Source organism: Doryrhamphus excisus, chromosome 5 (assembly GCF_030265055.1).
Source record: "Doryrhamphus excisus isolate RoL2022-K1 chromosome 5, RoL_Dexc_1.0, whole genome shotgun sequence".
Lineage (NCBI taxonomy): Eukaryota > Metazoa > Chordata > Actinopteri > Syngnathiformes > Syngnathidae > Doryrhamphus > Doryrhamphus excisus.
Window position 1 is genome coordinate 7,077,493 of NC_080470.1, and position 20,107 is coordinate 7,097,599.

Below are 20,107 nucleotides of genomic sequence, written 5' to 3' on the forward strand. Positions count from 1 at the left end.
CCAGTAAGACTTAGTAAAAGCATTTTTCAAAGTCTAAATTCCAGCAGCAAGTCTAGATTTAGTGGCACTGCACTTTGAATATACTATTGTGGTACCCCAGAGACTCGTTTAAAATTGTTGAAAAATAGGATGATGTGAAACCTTTAACTAGAAAAGTCTGGGAAACCCTGCTGTGTATTTCAACGTTAGAACTAAAGAAGAACATGAATCATGATTATCAAGAAAAATCTGGTGATGAGCTTTATTCTGACGTTGATACTCCACAGAAACAAATGAGTCAAAACATGAATTCGAAAACAGTTATTCGTCATGATGCAGTGAAGTAAGTGTAATAAGGAAGTTTCTGATCAAAAACACTCACGGATAGCACAGGGTTGTTCACACTATATTCCCAAGGAAACGTGTGGTGGAGGAAAGGAGGAAAGGGTGTGTGGGAAATGGGGAGTGAGTGGCACAAGGAGAGATTAGAAGAAGTATGGATATGGAGGAGAGCATTAAATCAAGGAGGTATTCTGTACATGTACAGTAGTTCCATGTTCCCCATATACAACCCCCCCCCCGCCCCAAATATATAGTATATAGTAGAGATGTCACGAGACAACACAATCTATGATCAGATCTATGAGGCAAGACAAGATTTTGAACATTATCTACCAATTTAATTACATTGCATTTCTGCACTTGGTGTGTATGCTACCGGCCCCGTCTCCACCCACAGAGACAAAAGGCTGACAAAAGGGCTTATTCCATTCACACCAAGCTGCTGAAGCCAGTGCACAGAGTGAACCTCTTCCTGCCTGTAACACCCATAGTGTATAATGTATATCCCAGCCACAACATTAGGTAGACGTATGCAACGTAATGACAGGTTAATTATTAACACAGCTAATATATACCTACTACAATAATGGACAAACCATTACTGAATTACTACCAAGTCATAATGCTGATGGGGGCTCCATTTACTTAATTGTTTGAAAAGCACTGGTGCCCTCTGGGAGTAAATTTTTGGAAATAAGTCAGCGAGGCTTTGTGCCAATATGATGAGGTTTGCATACCCATGTGCCAAATCAAGGGTTGGCCAAAGTAGGCACATAAACAGGAAGTACAGGAAACTGCTTTCCCGGTGTGAGCACATACAAAAATTGAGGAAAATTAGTATTTTGGTATCCAGGCTTTGCTCAGGTTGAAGATAAAGCCTTGAAGTTGCTGGCTTCCTTTACAGTGCAATTAATCCAATCTAAAAAATACTGTGGTAGAGTCTTTGTGAAGGAAATGGCTATGCTTCACAGTTTACTGTGTTTAATTGATTTCTTCATTGTCCGCAAAACTTCAATCCTAGCATCTGTTTCCCAGACTTATGTGTGCATACATTATTCATAACGAAATTATATGATTCCAAATGGAAGTGACCTCCAGCTAAATATGGTGAAGAAAAAACAATACACACCACAGATTATTTAGACGCACTTGTAGCCAACATTTAACAAGAATAAAAAAGGGAGGGCGTCTTGGTGATGACAGCCCTGACTCACTGTAAGGTTCCTGGAAGTACCACCCTCCCACACACAAAAATGCCAGGTATTTTAACATGCCTGTATGAAATCACATATAAGAGATTAACAAAAATACTCAAGTTTACTGTAGATATTTGTACATTTCATGACTGTAATACAGTCAATGATTAACCCAGTCTGCTGTTAATGTAATGTGGGATTCTTTGCAACAAGAGAAAATCATGTAATTCCTCACATTTATGGGGCCCTGAATGCTGAACCCCAAATGTGCAGGCATCCACTGAATATCCCATCTGACCATCTTTGCTTCCATTACAAGTGTAAAGGTTTTGTTGAAACACACACCTAAACACACAACACAGGACAAAGATAGGAGTCTTTGTGGCTAATATGCAGTACATACATTTCAAATGTATTAAAGTATATATGATACTAGAATGGTTTTATTAGTTCCACTCCATGAAGTGTAGCTCATCGCACTTCCATTCTTAACATCTTTGTTATAAAAATACTTTCAACGCTCCGACTCAGCTGATTTATAGCTGAGTCAACACTTAGTCAAGTGGTTCAACTTCCTTGCTCAAACAAGACTGAGCCGTGACGTAGCATGGCAACATTAGGTCACATCTGAATCGTCTCGAGGCGCCCGACCGCTTGGTGCTGGTGTGGATGTAAAAGGTCCCACACAAAAAGACTGGGAGCAATGAAATATGAGGCTGTGCGGGGAACACAGAGGAGATGAGAGGAGGCGAGTCAGAGTTGAGGGAGGGCATAGGGGAGTTTTGTTCTGCGCTGGGGGGCAGGAGTTGGTGGTGGGGGTGCAAGATGCAACTTGGCTAAAAAAGAAAGAAACTCCTCCTGCACAGTAGATGAGGAGGAGGGGGCTGTGGACTCGCAAATCACTCCCCAGAGGGGGAAAGAGGCCGGGCTTGCCATCAAGCACCACTACTTGTTGTTGCCTGTCTGAGGCAGCGTGAGAGTTGTTGTCCTCCTGCTGTTCCTGAGTCGTTCATTCAAACCATAAACTATGAACATGCAGACGTCTGATGGAAGCATATAAAGGATAATTAGAAAGTGGATAAGAGGAACACCGACAGGTACGTGTGTGTGTGTGAGTGTACTGTTAAGGTGTTGACAGTTATCCTTCTGGCTGTTTTCATCATTTGATTGTTTATTGGCACTGTTTCAGTACTTGATTTGTTTGATGTGTTTATTTTTGGGGGTTGATGCATTCCCATCTCAAGACACTGGGTGTAGCAGGAAATAATTACAAGAAAATGGACAGATAAGACCTTGATCTGTGATTTGATTTGTGTATTGTGGCTCGGTAAGTACAACACACTATGTTGAATTGTGTTACGAATTTTAGGAATTCAATGATTTTTTTCACTCAAATTTTACATTTGAACATAGAATTTTTAAGCTATGAAGGCTTCAGTCTTCTTCAGGGACACTTTTGACATGTTGAGTGATGGCTACTCAAACTGAAACTTTGACCTCTCAGTTATGAGAACACGTCTTGAAGAGCCACCCACGAGGTGTTGATGGAGATGGACATATGTGCACGTTTGCGTGTTGGGGGGGCAGTCATCATGTTCTGTCAGATCTTATTTCGAGCTGCACGAACCAGTGAGAATCCCGCTTTTAATTGATGCCGATTATCATAGTTCAGTTCAAACTTGTTTCACTGGGATTGGTGGGTATGTGTTTGTGTGTGCAGTGTTGTGTTTCTGGTGGTTGGTATTTCATGCAGCCATTAGCACTGTCTCCAAAGACTTAGCAACAGACCAACTAAGTAACTTCACATTCTATACCAACTGTGAATCGATAATGAATCAGTAAAGTATCGGGTTGGGTATCATTTACATATCAGATACCGGTACCAAATCTGTACTTTTGAAGCAGTACATTTTTATTGAAAACTTCAATAATGTAAAGATTATATCTAAGTAATTCACCAATATGAAAGGAAAAATGTTTATGACATTATCACAGCAAAACTAGCAACCAAACAGACATTCAAGATGTAAAACACTGTTACTAATAGAACAGATTTAAAATAACAAAATGATCCAAAAAATGTCTAAATTTGTCACAATTTGAAGTTCATTCATTCATTCACTCATTTTCTACCGCTTTTTCCAAGGGTCGCGGGGGGTGCTGGAGCCTATCCCAGCTGTCTTTGGGCGAGAGGCGGGGTAGACCCTGGACTGGTCGCCAGCCAATCACAGGGCACATATAGACAAACAACCATTCACATTCATACCTATGGACAATTTGGAGTGGCCAATTAACCTAGCATGTTTTTGGAATGTGGGAGGAAACGGGGAGAACATGCAAACTCCACACAGAGATGGCCGAGGGTGGAATTGAACCCTTGTCTCCTAGCTGTGAGGTCTGCGCGCTACAATTTGAAGTTAAACCTTGTAAAGATTTGGCCCAATGAAGAGGCTTTCATTCAGCGCTGTCGCATTTACGTACGTACTGTAAATGTCTGTGGCGTGTGCACATACATAAGAGCAATCTTAAAGAAGTGACTGACAATTTATGACAAGCTATCCATTTTATGATAACGTTAGTCGGTAGTATTAGCTGACGGCAAACATGACTGTCGTGCATGCGTATGTTGCATGGGGTGTGGCTTACGTAGGACTAGGAAGTGGGCGGAATATGCAATTTTCAAGGGTTAGCTCCACCAGTGCAGGACCTAACCAAGGTAGACAGCACTTTCCAGTGCATACATTCAGCACAATACACAACAGAAATTGAGAATGAATACACAATTCTGTACATAATGGTGTTTTCTAGTTAATCCTGCATGCATGAGTTGTGTATTAATTTAGCAAAATGAAGTTACTTGAGCAGCATCATGTTCAAGCAGTTGTTGCAGGTGGCTGAGTCAGTATATTCACAACTTAGTTAAATAGCGGTTACTGCTGTGGGCTTTAATAATGTGGTAATACACACACACACACACACACTGGTGGGCCCACATACTGAAGAGCGCAGTAGGACACCTCCATCTCTGTCTAACAAAGGCTCGCTCTGAGCCGCAGTCATGTGACAGTTGTTCCCATTGTTCACTTCAGGCCAGGGGTGGTTTGACTAATTCACTTGTGTGTGTGTGTGTGTGTGTGCATGCCATAGCAGGAAGACAGTTTTAGCCTGCCAGAGGAAACCCCTTATTCCCAAGCATGTTCATGTTTGTGTCTTCCCCATTGTGTTGTGTGTTTGTGCAGCAAGACACTGTGTGTAGGGTAAAGATTCATCTCTATTCAGTACATAAAAGATTAGCATTCAAAGGGCTGTCCTTGCTCCTCAGGTCAAACACACACAGCGGGAATGAAATTGGATGTGTCAAACCTCTGTACTCTAGACCCCCCCACATTTTAACCCCACTGATATTCCATGTAGTATGAATTATGTCCATCATTAATGCTTATACTGTATCTAGAAGAGACATTTGTTTTATTGAAAGTAATGCTCTATAATGAGCTGCCTGCTGTCTAAATGTTTACTCTGCCATTTCCTCTTCCTGTTAATGTGGAATCGTTTCCCACCCAAGGCTGTGTGTGTGCGTCTCCAAACCCAAGGCCTGGAATTGAGTTATTCACATGTCAACATGTTTTGTCTGAGGTTTCATGGACAAAGTACGTCTGATTAGTTATCAAGTGAAAGGAGCTGCTCGTGCTCGAAATGTTTTCTTTCCTTTTTTTTTTGGTCCTTATGTGATGGATTGTGTTGATAGTCACGTTTTTAAGAATAAAAAATGCCAGTACTAGAAGAGTAGTTTATGTGATATTCTATCAGTGCACCCCTTGACCTCATTTCAGTAGTGTTACAAGCACTCACAGCCATAGTAAAGATGGACACATTTGACTTTTGATTGCATAACACATTGTGTAGGCATATAGTGTTCCAGCCCTTATCCCGCCTCATCAATGTAACCTCCCTTTCAAAGTTGAATGGGATCCAACTGACATCTTCAACTTGTTTGTGCAGGAAATGAAATCTGACTTTCACTTCTGGAAGCCCAGATGCCCAAAATAACTACGAGCGCTGTAAAACATCGTTCCCATCAAGCACCTAATAGCTAAAAGCTTCCTCAAGTGCAGAAGAATGCAGGCAAAGTTCATATCTGCTTTCCTCATCTCTTGCCTCCAAATGGGAAGGAAGAGAGTTCACTCTGTGCATCGGCTTCAACACCTTGGCATGTTTGTTCCATAAAACAACAGCATGAACGGAGTGAGACCTTGTCTCTTAGTGTTGGGGGTGGAGGCGGGGCCGCTAGTGCAGAACAGTGTAACATAGTAGAGATGTTATATGTCATATATTTTCATTGTACTCTTCTTTGAGGTAATGTTATTTTGTCTCGTTAGAAGCAAAACAGAAGGCGTTCAAGGTCCTTCCACGCTAATTAACGTGTGGGACACCATAGGTAATGATTGGTATTGGCTTTCCAAAGTTCCTGTGCTTTGTCAATATTGTCCCATGTAGCGGAAAGTATGTAGAGCATATTTCCATAGCACATCAGTCATGACTTCCACTGCAAAAATCAGAGCTACGACTCATATCAGATTTTGGTGCAATATCAAAGAGTCATTTTATCATCACTTAACCTCAATAATCCAATAGCAATTTCAATATATACTGTACATGCAATTGAAGATGTCTATAGTTCTGCAGAATGGTTGATATTCAGTTTATTTAAGATACTTAATTTTTCCCCCATCTTTTCCAAGCCTTTGGTGCATGGCGTGTGTAGTGACTGTGTGCCTGCATCCAGTAACAGGACAGATGTAGAGGACAGATGTAGTGAGAGTATCATTTGCATGACAGACAGAAAGGGTAAAGAGAAAAAAGTCCATTATTTTAAAACATGTCAGATCAATGAGAGAAAGAAGTGAGAAAGCAATAAAGTGATGGACAGACCAGAGGCAAGGAGGCTGGTGGGGGGGGGGGGGGGTCTCTTTAAGTGGACTTTTAGTAAACGAATGGATTAGACAGGAGTGAGAAAAGTAAAATACTAGTAAGTAGTATTGGAAGATGACATGGAAAGAGGTCCAGTTTCCACCAACTCCACTCCACTTGGAACTCGCTTTTTTTTTTATTTACTATCATAGATCTGCTTTGAATAAAATGACTGAACTAAGTAGGGTCAAAAGATCTCTACGTCTGTGTTTTCACTCAGTGAGAGTCCATCCTTTCACCTCTAAAGAAGGGCTGTGTGTCTACCAGATGGTCGGGGCCACACAAATACACATTTGCACACAGACACACAGCTGACCAGCCCTCGGGGTCTTATAATAGGTCCCCCTGTAGTCCTTCTGCCCCTCACAGGAATCTCCGTTCTGACCCAGCATGCCTCAGCTGGACCTGAATTGGTTTTACTGTGTTTTTGTGTGTGTATGAGCTTTATTTGTCATGCTGAAAAGGCCTTGAGTGGTCAGCTGTGTTTGCATTTTAAGTGGCATCATCATCTCAATAGAAGGGTTCAGACCCATTTGTGGTGTCTTTCCTGTCTGGATACAATTAAAAGCTGGAGCAAGAGCACAATATTAACCATATACGTATGTTAGGAAGCCATCAATATTAGATACAATATCCACCAAGAGGGGTTGTCGCCATCTGACTGAAGTGTGTTAGGCAAAAATAAGGCCAGTGAAACATATGGCTCCTTTCTATTGGGTAAATAATGCATTTTACCCCAAGCATAATGCTACGGTTTAGAGTTGTTTCCATAGGGGATGCCAATATATAATATCTGGATAACCTGTTCAACACCACCTTCCTGTTATTTCTTGAATTCAAGAGTGTTTCTCGCCAAAGAAAGTTGCGAGTGCCAGAATTTTGATAAAGAAAGTGAGAAACATAATTGACTTTAAGAAATGCGTCATGACAAAGAGTAAGGTGTTCCATCTTTGGTTGCAGTCCCGTCTTAAAATGAAGGTAAAAGTAACCTCAAATGTTCATTTATCCCTTTTATTCATCATCTATATAATCATTTTGTACAGTTTTCTAAATGTAAAACTATAAAAAACATGTTTTGTGTTTTTAGTTGCCTTTGGTTTCTGGTTGCCATTTTGTTAGCAGGCTAAGGATGCTAACAAGGACGCTTTGTGATAAAAAATGTCATTAACAACACAGTTGGGCTCACGCAGCATATTAGCGTATCATATTGAACGCTAAGTGTATGCACAACGAGGCAATATTTTTCACAGCACCTGAAAACAGGGCAACTGTGACATAGGCTAACCGAATTTCCACTGTATACATATATGCTAGTGCTATGTCATGTTTCATACTTTTTTTGCCTTTCATGGCAGAGAACATGAGTTGCATCAGGAATGGCATCCGGCATAGAAATTAAGCCAAAACATGCGACTGACTTTCTATAACCACCACTGAAAAGAAAAGCCGAAGTTGGAAAAAAAAAAATATTGGCCTGGTAGGTAGTAGCTTATCAAAGGTCTATGCTAGAGGTGTCAGACGTATGACGTATGTTAAAACCTGCACGCAAGCTGAATTTTGAAGTGACAAAAATTAGGAAAATTATTAGTTACATTCCTAAATTATCCGCTGTTGCAAAAGGCGACTCCAGGACTCAACCCTTGATTTTCCTAACTAGGCTGAACTTGGCGCCCCTGGTCTCGGTAAATTTGCAATCCTTTACCATCAATTTCACATGGTCATGGAATAAACAAATAGAATATATGATACTCTGTTTACCATTAGCATAGGAAGATTTGACATGGGACCTGTGGAATCTGTTACTAACCATCTAGTCAACCAATATATCTGGAATATGATGATATTTTGGTGTCCAGCATGAGGAAGTACAGTGAGTGATTCAGAGCGGAAGATAACATGTTCAGTTTTCCATCATTCCTACCAATCTGTCCTGTACACTTTGTTAGCAGATTTTTTTTTACTGCAGAAACATGCATCAATAAGTATTTTTTATTATAATTATACATTTGTATGACATTCAGGGTTTATTAGGCAGAAATGATGACAATACACATCTTCACATTGGGTCTTGAGTGGAAGCTTGTGTCACTACGACTAAATTGCTAATATGACTTTCAATATCATAAATACAGACAGTCATGGGCAGTTGTTTAGAGTCAGGAGTTATAGTGGTTTAACGTTGGAATTTAACTGCCTCGTGTTTGAAATTCCTTTGGTTTGTTCTATCCATTCTTCTCCCTCACCAGCCTGTGTGGACTATTTTTATACACTCCGTATGAATTTCAAATTGCAGAACGTCTGGCTCGTCTGTCTTGTGCCGATAATATCTAAATCTGCAGAGATTTGCTAATGCTGTCGGCCATGTCTCAGCCTCTGGAGTTCCTCAAACATACAGTACAATCAGATTATCATCCAATAAACAGCTTCCTTGTGGACATTAGAAACAACTGAGTAAACGACTGGCGTGATGTCATGTCATGATAGGAATGATCACCCCGCAGGGAATGTGTGCTTTATATCCATGACAATGTGAAAGGGTGTGTGAGGGTGAATGTAGTTGTGGCGGCACCTGTTGTACTCATTCTTTTCATGTGTGCATGATATCTTCTCTGGCAAGTACTGTGCAGTGTGTGTGTGTTTCAGATTACAGTATAGATCAGGGTCAGATATATGATGTGATGTAGTATTACAATAGGCTTTAGTTTGTTTTTTGTCTTACATAAGTCACACTCATGCTGGTGTGTGTTTTTGTAAACGTGTTCCCTAAGGCAGCGGATTGACTGACATACAGGAAGTGATGTCAGGGGTTCAGATTTGAGTTTTAACTTTTTATTGGGGATTATTGTGTTGTGAGATAATTCAAACCTGAAATAAAAGGCTGTTATTCCGGCAGTCAAGTCACATTAATAACATTACTGACACCGAGTGACCAGTGTAGAATACAACATATTCACAGCATCTTTAAAAATAATTCAAACCTGAAATAAAAGGCTGTTATTCCGGCAGTCAAGTCACATGACTAACATTACTGACACCGAGTGACCAGTGTAGAATACTACATATTTACAGCATCTTTAAAAGTAATTCAAACCTGAAATAAAAGGCTGTTATTTCGGCAGTCAAGTCACATTACTAACATTACTGACACCGAGTGACTAGTGTAGAATACTACATATTCACAGCATCTTTAAAAGTTTTATATCTATATTTTACTTCATTTAGCCATTTTTATGCTTCCAATGCTTATTTTGGGCTAAAAATATGTAACATGTTTTTAATTTTTGGACGAAGTTGCTGTATCTTTGCTTTATTTTTGAAAAACTGTGCATCAAGCTGCAAAACTCGAACCGCAAAGCCGAACAATTTCAAGCAAAAAGTATCAGTATCAGTCATACTGCACCTGTATTTACTTTGAATCTAATAGACATTTGTAGTATTGCACACTAACAGATTGTTGATTGTTGTAACTTGATTATGAAATCCAGCTCTCTCTTAAATTAACGTTAAGTTAATGTCATTGATTGGTGTTTCTGTAGAGCTGAGGATGATGGCAGAGGGGCGTTTTGCCAGCCTACCCAGGTCACTCCATGCACATCACACCCTGGGAGGCATTTCCCACCCTACAGTTCCACCCCCAGCCCTCGGGACCTCCAATGAAAGTAGCTGCCCCTCAAGGAAGCTGCAAGCCTCCATTGCCTGCTCCATGGATCTCCTCAGCTCCAGGCCAAGGTGAGTGGGACGTTCAAGCGGCCCATTTTCTGGATATATACTATATATATTAACAATATTCTACCAAATGTGCATTTTACACTATAGCCATAGATATATTCAAACCCATAAGCATGCCTCCATCATATGGAAAGCAATTATTGCGTTGTATCACTTGTATGAGTATGATAACGTCTTGTCTGATGACTTTTTTCACACCACTTTAGTCAAAAAGATCAATTTCCTTTCGCAGTCTCCCTGCAGGGTGTAACGAACTAGAGGTCCCCGCAGCTTCTTACCAGCACATCTCCATTCATGGAACCCTTCCTAGACGCAAGCGAGGCGGCTCCACCCTCAACCCTGCGAACTATACCTGGGACCACAGAGCCAATCACACTCAAGTACTTGGTGGAAGCACAACATTGGCAATGACACGTGTCCACCAACCTTTGACGTCACCACTGGTCCAAAATCTTATTGATGACTTCCACAGTTACCGGTAAGGAATGCAGATGAATTACTGATACGTTATGTTACTATTGCAAAAAGCTCAATGCATTTGTCTTTGTTAGAGCAGGTTTTTATTGAAGTTGAAAGTTGATACCGAGCAGGTCGTAACATTGTGATGAATACAGTATCATCTCAGAGATTTAGTCTGTGGTTCCCCTTCAGATTAACCTATAAAACAAGAGAAGCCTGAGGGGTGCCGCACTTTGCTCAACATCAGAAGGAACCCACACAAAAACGCACTCCTCATCCGTCATCATGACCTCCCATCTTTCTGTCGTTAGTGTAGGATTACAGTCGACTGTATCTGATGTAGCCAGCTATGTATGTGTGTGTTGCCCCCAGCATTTGGGTTACCTTTGTAGGTCAGGGTGTGGTAGAGCAGATCACAGATTACTGTGAACTCTTTTGTCTGCACGATCCATCTCTCTGCCTTTTCATCCACTGCTGACACACAGTAGGACAATTAGTCCAGCTCACCTTCAACAAGCGGAGGTGGCTGCACAGTGAACAACATCATTCTTCTACCCTTGGCTTTGGTGCAGACTCATCATTTCTGGCTGTTATGTAATTTGTCTGCTTTCACTGGAAAGAATAAGATGGATGTTGATGATTGAATAGTTGTGGAGGTAAGGGAATGTGTAGAAATCTAACTAGATTACAGACGGTATGTGGTCATGAAAGTATTCATAGATAGAAGTAAGTATTAAAAATGAACATTATGAATGAATAGTAATTTTTGGCACATTTTCTACTGTATATGTTTATGAAAGTGTACAGAGACGCTGCCTATAGTTTATTGTGAATAAGCAGGAACAGGTACTCACAGTTGACCAGCATACAGGCAACCAAAAATTAGTCCAGGGCAGTAGTACCAGATGAGGAAAACGGTCACGTGACAGCACAGGTGACAAAAACAGAAGTAATGAACCGCTGGATGTATAAACTCAACTAATTGCAATTGGAAACAGCTGCGCACAATTCCATTTTCGTAAAGCGGCTGTATCTTACCCCCAGAAAGAAGTGCAGCATTTCAAAATAAGAGCACCAGACAGGAAGTGTCATGCGGAGCATGACAGTGTAAAGTCTAAAAACTGAATAAGCCGTTTATTGGCTTCAGAAATACCATATGCTATAGATTAAAAGTTATAATGGGAGGTTTTAAATGTTTTCTCAATTTGTATCATTTAATAATTTATTACACAATAATATATTATATAGTATACATTCATTCATTCATTTTCTACCGCTTTTCCTCACAAGGGTCGTGGGTCATCTGTCTTTGGGCGAGAGGCGGGGTACACCCTGGACTGGTCGCCAGCCAATCACAGGGCACATATAGACAAACAACCATTCACACTCACATTCATACTTATGGACAATTTGGAGTCGCCAATTAACCGGGCATGTTTTTGGAATGTGGGAGGAAACCGGAGTATCGAGAGAAAACCCACGCATGCACAGGGAGAACATGCAAACTCCCTGGTCTCTTAGCTGTGAGGTCTGCGCGCTAACCACTCAACCGCCGTGCTGCCCATATAGTATACAATAGAATGATAATATACTATATATAATGATATGACAAAATGTATGTATGATATTGGGCAGAAAAAGCCTGATTTTATGAAGGCAATTGTAATTGGTCTAGCAGCCGCAAGTCTGCTCTGTATCGGACGTGTTGATTTGAAACGGAGCTTCCCTCTAATGAGTCCCCTATAAAAAGATAAGGGAGTGCACCCCATTGGTATGTAACCACTGGCCAGTCCGACTCGACTTTCCATCGCTCCCCCGTTAGCTGACCCTTAGACTCCTGACCTTATGTTGCTCTAGCTCCTGATTGGCCAGATTGTCTTTCTGTTGGCCTCAGTGGGCGGGTCAGCAGACCACCAAGTGAGGAGAAGAAGGAGGCTATTTGAATCCAAATTGGTCAAAATGTACAAAATATGCACCTGTGTGCTTTATACTTTTATACCAAAAAAAATGAATCAGTCAAACACAGCAGTTCAGAGCTATAGTGTATTTGTTTGACAGTGACATCTGTTGGTCATCTACCAACACTGCATCTGGCTCATCTGTCCTTTGTCAGCACTGCACAAACTCACTACACACACATACACACACAGTGTACTCCCATGTTAAAGCCACATGTGGTGATGCTAAATGTCATGTGGGGAAGCAAAAAGAACAACAGAATCCAGAAAAAGACTGTGGTGAGTACAACCTCCCACATTTTTTTTTTTACTTTTTTTTCCTGTGGCTTTCTCTCCTTGTGTGTGTTGTCTTTGTCTAGCAGGTCAGTCTTGTGGTCATAGAAGCAGAAAGCGCCTGATGCTGTTTCAGCAAGACTGGCAGCAAAAGTCAAAGTTAGCAATGGTTATTTTACACAGTCTGTAACGTCACTGCTTTTGAATCTTAATCAGAGCTCAGTGGACAAGTATGTTCATTGGGAGATTATCTTCCACCTGGTGGCTGAGGTGCTGCAGATTGACCTTTGAACTCCCTATGGAAAAGTGGAAACCCCCCTCTACATTCAGCATCAGTAATGTTTACATGGGTGTTGTCTGGTCGGATTGGACAAGAGGCCAAGGGCAGAGTTACGGGGGGAAGGCTGGTTGATGTGGCCGATGTTTGGGGACATCCACTGAGGTCACAGCAGAAATATATCAGTACGCTGTGTGGTTGGGGATGTGGTGCTAAGTATGCAATGCTAGCCACATGCTGGATTGTAGTTTACAGGAAAGACATGCTCATCATTTTCAGACATCCTTATCCTCTGCACGAGCAAAACTCAAACATTTATAGTCCGTCTACAGACAGACGGGCGCTTGTTATTCATTCACTTTTGTTTATGTAACTTTGTTATTGTTGTTACAAAAGAAGCATTTCCCCCACCACATAAAAATTCTATACAGGATACATTCAGCATTAAGCATTCACGACCCACTGATCACACATTTATGTCGTCATGCTTCACTGATTTTTTTTTGTCAAGTGTTGCGATTTCGCACTTTAATCAGCGGTCTTTGAATGCAACAGAGTGCACACCATGATTCCGATTCCATCTGTCCATCAATCATCTTACTTTATTATAAGTACCTTTATGTTTTATGCTTTAAATGTGTTTGATATGCAAATTTAGGGGTTAGACCTGATTTGTGTCACAAGTGAACAATGGCAATTGAAGAGAGAAGGTTTTGGAGCTGAATATAATAGCCATAAATAATCCAATAGGTTTGGTTTGATCCATTTTAGGATATACTGTAGCCTGTTTACAAAGGGAGTAGTTGGAGATTTTTCACATTAAGTCAAGTCAAGTTTATTTATACAGCCCTTAATCACAAAATACCCTCAAAGGGCTTAACAAGCTGGCAACAGTAGATACACTAGATACAGTAGATGATAGACAATAGACAATCTGAACCCCCATTAGGGCAAGCAAAAACTCAAAAACACGTATGCCATGAAATGTGGGTGGAGCCTTGGAGACTCTCCAAACAAAACGAAAGTCAAATAACTCGACTCCACTTCTACAATAATTGGTTTTGTATGACACACATGACACCCTGAAGAGACCCATATGTCACTTCCTCAATTAGTAACAGTGACTTTTATTGCAAATGTTCCGAAAATTATATCAATGTCAAGCTATAGCAGGGGGGGTTTGGGTAGGGTCTGTGTATAAAAAGTAGACTTTTTGCAATTACCATTAAGTTATTGAACTGAGGAACACTATTGAATTCAAGAAATAACTCACGGCAAAACAGGAAGGTGGCATTAAAGAGGTAACAAAAGTGTCATTAAGAGTTTTAAGAAAGTGAGTGGCAAAAATGTTCCCCTCCTCTCTGAGCCTTGCATGTGGAGTGGAATGTTTGTGTCACACTACCATAAGTGATCTATGTGATAATGACGATGTGTAGCGCCAGTGTTGAAAACTGTACACACAAGCTAATGCACATTGAAATAGCTCTGTTTCATGTCCTCTACTTTTCTCAACCCATTTGTGGTGTACTTATGGTACAGCCGTGAGAAAGCTTCAAACTGCATATAATTATGCATTCTAAGTTTCCCACACTAGTTAAATCCATATGCACACTTATTTTAGGAAACCTTGGAAGGAAGGTGTATTAGAAGAATATGTTTTTCGGGGGTCTGGATACAGTACATGGGCAGTTCAGATCTTTTGTGCTCAAGAATAGAAGTGATGACTAAAGGAGCCTTCACCCCCCTTGAGTAATGAGCTCTGTGAAAGGGGCCTTCTGTTCAATTGCATAATGAAATCCCACTCGATATTTTCAGCCATATTAAAAGTGAGAGGGCTTAAAGTGAACATGTTTGGTTTGCTAAGCGTTGATCTATGCTAATATTCCCGTGGGAACACCAGTGCAGGCTTAAGCCACTTTAAACAGCAACCTTGTTCAAGTCGTCAAGGCTTTGGGCTTAGTACCTCTGGCCATAAGCTTCCTGCAGAAAGTCTTGTGTGCTGCACTTTGTTAACTTGTGCAATCACTCTTTTGTATACAGAAATATATAAAAAAAAATGTCAGGAAAAAGGTAGGGGTTACTTTCCAGAATCATCAGTGAGCAAAGAAAATGTAAGAAGTTACTGTATATGTTTCACTCATCTCACAGTAACTGTGGTGCTTTCAAGGATCACCGAACAAGGTTCCAAATTGAAAAACCTGATGAAAAAATGATGAGTGAAGCATAAAGACATAGAATTCTAAGTATTCTAATGTTTTTAGAAAGTATAACTGACTTAGGTTGAATATATATGTAGTGTATATACATGTGTCTATGCAGTGTGTGTGTGTTGTAGCCTCTGTGTGAATTTGTCAGTGGACTCAGAAGGGTAGGCGTGTGGCTGTGATGTGTGTTATGATGGCGAAGAGAGGGAGGGAGGGAACACATTTACTGAAAGAGAGAAAGTGGAATGGGACCCACACACTTGAGTTAGAAGCAGCTGAGTGTGAGCTTCTACTTCAGTTTCATGCCGTATGCTTTCCCTGACACACTAACCTATTTGGACTATGGTTTTTATTTTTGTTCTTTTGCTAACCTAGACACCAGGATGCTTGTTTGAGAGGCATCTACCAGTCATAACTGGCGAGTTGCAGTCAGAAGTTGAGATTAGGACAGTTAATTGGTGTGAAAACCACCATCAAGGACAAGATGTGCTCACTCAATCGGGCCTTTTCTCTGTCTGTGTTTCCCAGGGAGCCTACAGCTAATCTGGATGCCACGGTGGACTACGTCAAGGTAGGTCCAAGTTCAGCACAGTACTGTTTTTTGCATCACAATCTTATTTATTTTTGTGTAGAACCTTGTGCAATTACACAAATGGGTACACGTACACATTTGTAGGGACTGTCTGTACAAAGATAAAAACACACACTCCAACTAGAAGAATGGAGTGTATGTCTGCACACTGTGAGGAAAAGCTCCTGTAGTGCTTGCAGCATGAGTCACATTGGTCGAACTCCTTTAAAACCTCAGGCTTTTCTCCCATTTCCAAAAGTCAGCACTGAATGACCAAGGTGACCACAAAGAGTTAAGAAGTTGCTTTCAGCTGCAGATGCTACAGGTGGCAATAAAAACATCACTCATGAGGAAACTTAATCCAATTAGGTGATTGATACGTCTCTAAATGGTAGCGACCAGCACCACTACTCACGTTGTCACATAACGTAAATGTGCCTGTACACCACCTGGGTCCCAGCTTTGCTGTGCATTATTCTTATTATGAATTCCCTTTACTGTTTATGAATTTGTCAGTGTCTATCTGTGTTTCATGGTGGTCTCAACAGGAAATTTTTTGTATAATATATTGTATATTTGTAATAATAAACACACGGATATATCAAAAGGCCATAAACAATGACTGATATCCAACCTTCCTGTTTATTGCATTGGATAGACCAAAAAAGACTCGCCACGTAAAGCAAAATATTAGCCTCAAGAACTGTAAAAACCTGCATGAAAGGGACTGTATGCAGCAGGTTCCTCTAGAAGAAGATAACATTCAAAAGCACCACAAGCATTATATCCTGCCCGGGACAAAACATTATAGCAAATTAGACTCTCATTTTTCATCAGAGAAAGGTTGTTTCTACTTTTTTCCATTCTTCAGTAGAACATAAGTAACTTTCAGCAAAATATCGGTTCTCAACAAAAAAAGTGTGAAAAGCATAACTTTGCCTTTGACACAAATTTAGCCATATATATTTAGACAAAATATATAAACAAAACAACTACGCTGCACGTCGGTCCAGTGGTTAGTTTTCTCCAGGTACTCCGGTTTCCTCCCACATTCCAAAAACATGCTAGGTTAATTGGCCACTCCAAATTGTCCATAAGTATGAATGTGAGTGTGAATGGTTGTTTGTCTATATGTGCCCTGTGATTGGCTGGCGACCAGTCCAGGGTGTACCCCGCCTATTGCCCGAAGACAGCTGGGATAGGCTCCAGCACCCCCATGACCCTTGTGAGGATAAGCGGTACAAAATGAATGAATGAATATAAACTATTCCGCAAAATGAAAACATGCAAAAAAATTTATTGTGTGCATGCATATGCACATGCGCATGCCTGTGCACGCGTTAAAATGTCCCTTCAATGTGTAACCTCCTGCGCATTACACGGCTAAATGCTTTTTCACTTCCTTCCTTGATGTGCATCGTGTATTTATATGGGAAAGATGCATCCCCAGCTCTTATAAAATGCATTTCTGCCACCTTGTGGCTGTTTTTATGACTTATAACGGCATCTAACATGATCTCTTGTGCAGTTACATCATCACCTGTTTGCCTCTCATGCCAAAAAAATTGAAAAATATAATAATATAAGTATGTCTTTGGGATTGGACGTATAAACATGTCTTTGGTAGCCAAGGGCCAATAAAAAAAAAAAAAAAAGCTGTGAGCTGAAATTGGCCCCAATGCTGCACCCCTGTTGTCTTTTATCAACTGTCTTTAAGTCAAATCCACCCAGTGTGTTTTTTCTTCCATCTCTTAGCTCATACGTTTGGATGCTGACACCTCAGCGTGAAAAGTAAACTGAGTCTTTCTCACAAGAACCCCCCCATACAAGCACAAATACCTACAATATGTACACACATACAAACAGTTCTGGTGTTTTGTTGCCCAAATTAGGACTGTGAGCAAGAAACAACAGTGAATGTTGACCATGTGTGCCCTGGAACTACTGTATCCTGGCTCTTATATAATAGGTGTGAAAGCATAGCTGTCAGCCAGAATTCCAGGTGTGTTTGCACTTCCATTGCAGATAAAAAAAAAAAGAGTGTAACTGGCGCAGGTGTTCTTATGTCTCATTTCCGGTGATAAGGTCAAGAGTGCTTTCATAGTCAGTCAGCCAGGCGTGCATTGTGATGAAGTGAGGACAGTCCAAGTGTGCAGGGTGGTTAATTAGGAAGCACAACAAAGAGAACGGTCAACAAGGGAGGAAGCAAAATACAGTTGTGTTTCTCTTTTCTCTTCTTAAAAACACACCCTCTTTCTCTTTCATTCCCTTTGAAGTAAAAAAAGCAACTTTCCTCCGCCTGAGAAGAGAACTTTGAGTGTGGTCTTGGCTTGCCTTCAAACAGAAGCCTGTGGAACACTTCTGTTATAACATAATGTTGATATTTAGAGCATCAATATACGATTAGTTGGGTTAATTCCATGTCTCCATGAATGAAATTAGCCAGTAGTACCAACAAAAACATTACTATTAGACCTACACTATGCTGCCCCCCTGTGGTGAAACATGAGAGACTGAGATGAGCTGTCAGCAAGTCAGTTTGAGGTCCAAACAGCAGTGGGGGACTGTTCAGGGTCATCATACTGTTCTGTCAGCGAGCCAGCGTGGGTTTCACTAACAAGCATCGAGCAGCTTTACGCTTCATCAACCCGACTGCGGGGTGTGTTAGTGTGCATGACAGCCAATCAATCAGTGAGTTTGACAGCCTACAAGCAGGACGTGCAGCTGGCCAACATCTCAGTTGATTTATAACACGATGGGTGATCTCATATGCTTGTTTGAACGCTCTCATCTCTTTGGTTCCCTGATTAGAATCCATATATCCATATTTAGCCCAGACTTTAAAAACTCCCTTTACTGATAAACTCATGACCAAAAGATTAGCTGGAGTCAAAGATCAATGCTGACATCTGGGTCAGACTCGACTGATATGCAATCATCATTTAAACTCCCTTTTGACAAGGGTCAGTCGCTGCTTTAGACTGATCAATGCTCTTTGTTGTTAGGAGAAAATATACCGACAGTCAATAGAAACTTTGAGGTAGAAATGTATGCATATTTGTACTTGTAATTATACTTTGTGGATTCATTGTTGACTGTTGACATTGTTGGGTTAGTCTCAAAAGTGGTGCAAAGTGTGCCATATAGACATTGTACGATACTCAGCATAATTTTTGGATAAGTTTTGGAGGCTTATAAAAAGGCCTAAAAAAGGCCAGCACTGTTAGTTGAGCGAATGGCATCATGTCATGTCTATCACATGAATGACATCTCGGTTTGAGCTACAGGATAGCCTTGTATATGGGCTGTTCCACGGCAACGAATTAGGTCAAGACTTCAACACGTCAACATCACAATCTGGAGATCCAAGTTCAATTTCCATTGGAACATCTCTGTGTGTGCTTGCATGTTCTCCCAGTGCATGAGTGGATTTTCTCCGGGTACTGCAGCTTCCTCCCACATTCTAAAACATGCACATTAGGTTCTAAATTGCCCAAAGGTATGTTTGTTTACAAGGGTTCCATAAGGAATTTTGCCGCCCCTTTGATTTTTGAAATAATTACTCACAAGGTGTCACAAGGCATTGGGTCTGACATGACAATAAAATGAATTTTAGCATTAATTAATCACGCAATAAATAAAATTAACTTGATAATTTTGTCGGCCACAGTATATTGCCATAGGGATCTTTTTCTGTTTTCATCCCTTGCTCTAGCGCGGCTTTAAAAAAACAAACAAAAAAACATATTAATATGTCTATTACGTGGTTAACTGTGGCCTATTCTTAGTCACAAATATTGAAAGAGAATTTATATGTAGTATTTTGGTCACAATGTTACATTGGATAGACATTCCATTACCTTCACACTGGATGGAGTCAGCCATGGCATGTCTGGCATGATAAGTAAAAAAAAAAAGTTATCCTCCCATTGTGTGTGGAAGTGGTACATTTTTGGCTTCCTACTTTGTCCGTCTTCCCTATTCTGTTTTGTACACTTTCTTAAGTTTAGAACAAATAAATTGGATGCTAATTAGTTAGCTTGGTAGCTTGCTACAGGCTACGAGAAGCAACTGTCTCTTATGTTCCTGCAGTTATCTTATAGCCTGATCAGTGTTGTACAATGTAGTGTAAACAAATAATAATAAGA

General features: G+C 40.6%; 2 protein-coding genes across 9 annotated transcripts in view; one reads left to right on the forward strand and one right to left on the reverse strand.

Moving 5' to 3' along the window:
• Positions 1 to 20,107, reverse strand: part of hps3 (HPS3 biogenesis of lysosomal organelles complex 2 subunit 1) — a 52,977-nt gene that overhangs the window by 23,403 nt on the left and 9,467 nt on the right. Inside the window, exons 1-3 of one of the 3 annotated variants that reach the window (XM_058073022.1) lie at positions 11,531 to 11,603; positions 11,232 to 11,288; positions 11,061 to 11,147 (exon numbers count right to left, since the gene is read on the reverse strand). The exons of 1 other annotated variant lie outside the window; for it this stretch is intronic. The gene's annotated coding sequence lies outside the window, so the exon portion shown is untranslated. Of the gene's footprint in view, positions 1 to 11,060; positions 11,148 to 11,231; positions 11,289 to 11,530; positions 11,622 to 20,107 lie in introns of those variants that run through there. One more of the 3 variants, XM_058073023.1, reaches the window with a different exon arrangement.
• bcar3 (BCAR3 adaptor protein, NSP family member) overlaps positions 1 to 20,107 on the forward strand; it is a 50,285-nt gene that overhangs the window by 11,674 nt on the left and 18,504 nt on the right. For 4 of the 6 annotated variants that reach the window (XR_009129838.1, XM_058073015.1, XM_058073014.1 and 1 more), the window contains 3 exons: positions 10,025 to 10,217; positions 10,450 to 10,695; positions 15,917 to 15,959. Coding sequence is in view for 5 of the 6 variants with exons in the window: in XM_058073015.1 (XP_057928998.1) it covers positions 10,025 to 10,217; positions 10,450 to 10,695; positions 15,917 to 15,959 (482 nt within the window). In the remaining variant the exon portion in view is untranslated. Of the gene's footprint in view, positions 1 to 2,429; positions 2,615 to 7,213; positions 7,467 to 10,024; positions 10,218 to 10,449; positions 10,696 to 15,916; positions 15,960 to 20,107 lie in introns of those variants that run through there. The other 2 variants (XM_058073016.1, XM_058073019.1) reach the window with 2 other exon arrangements.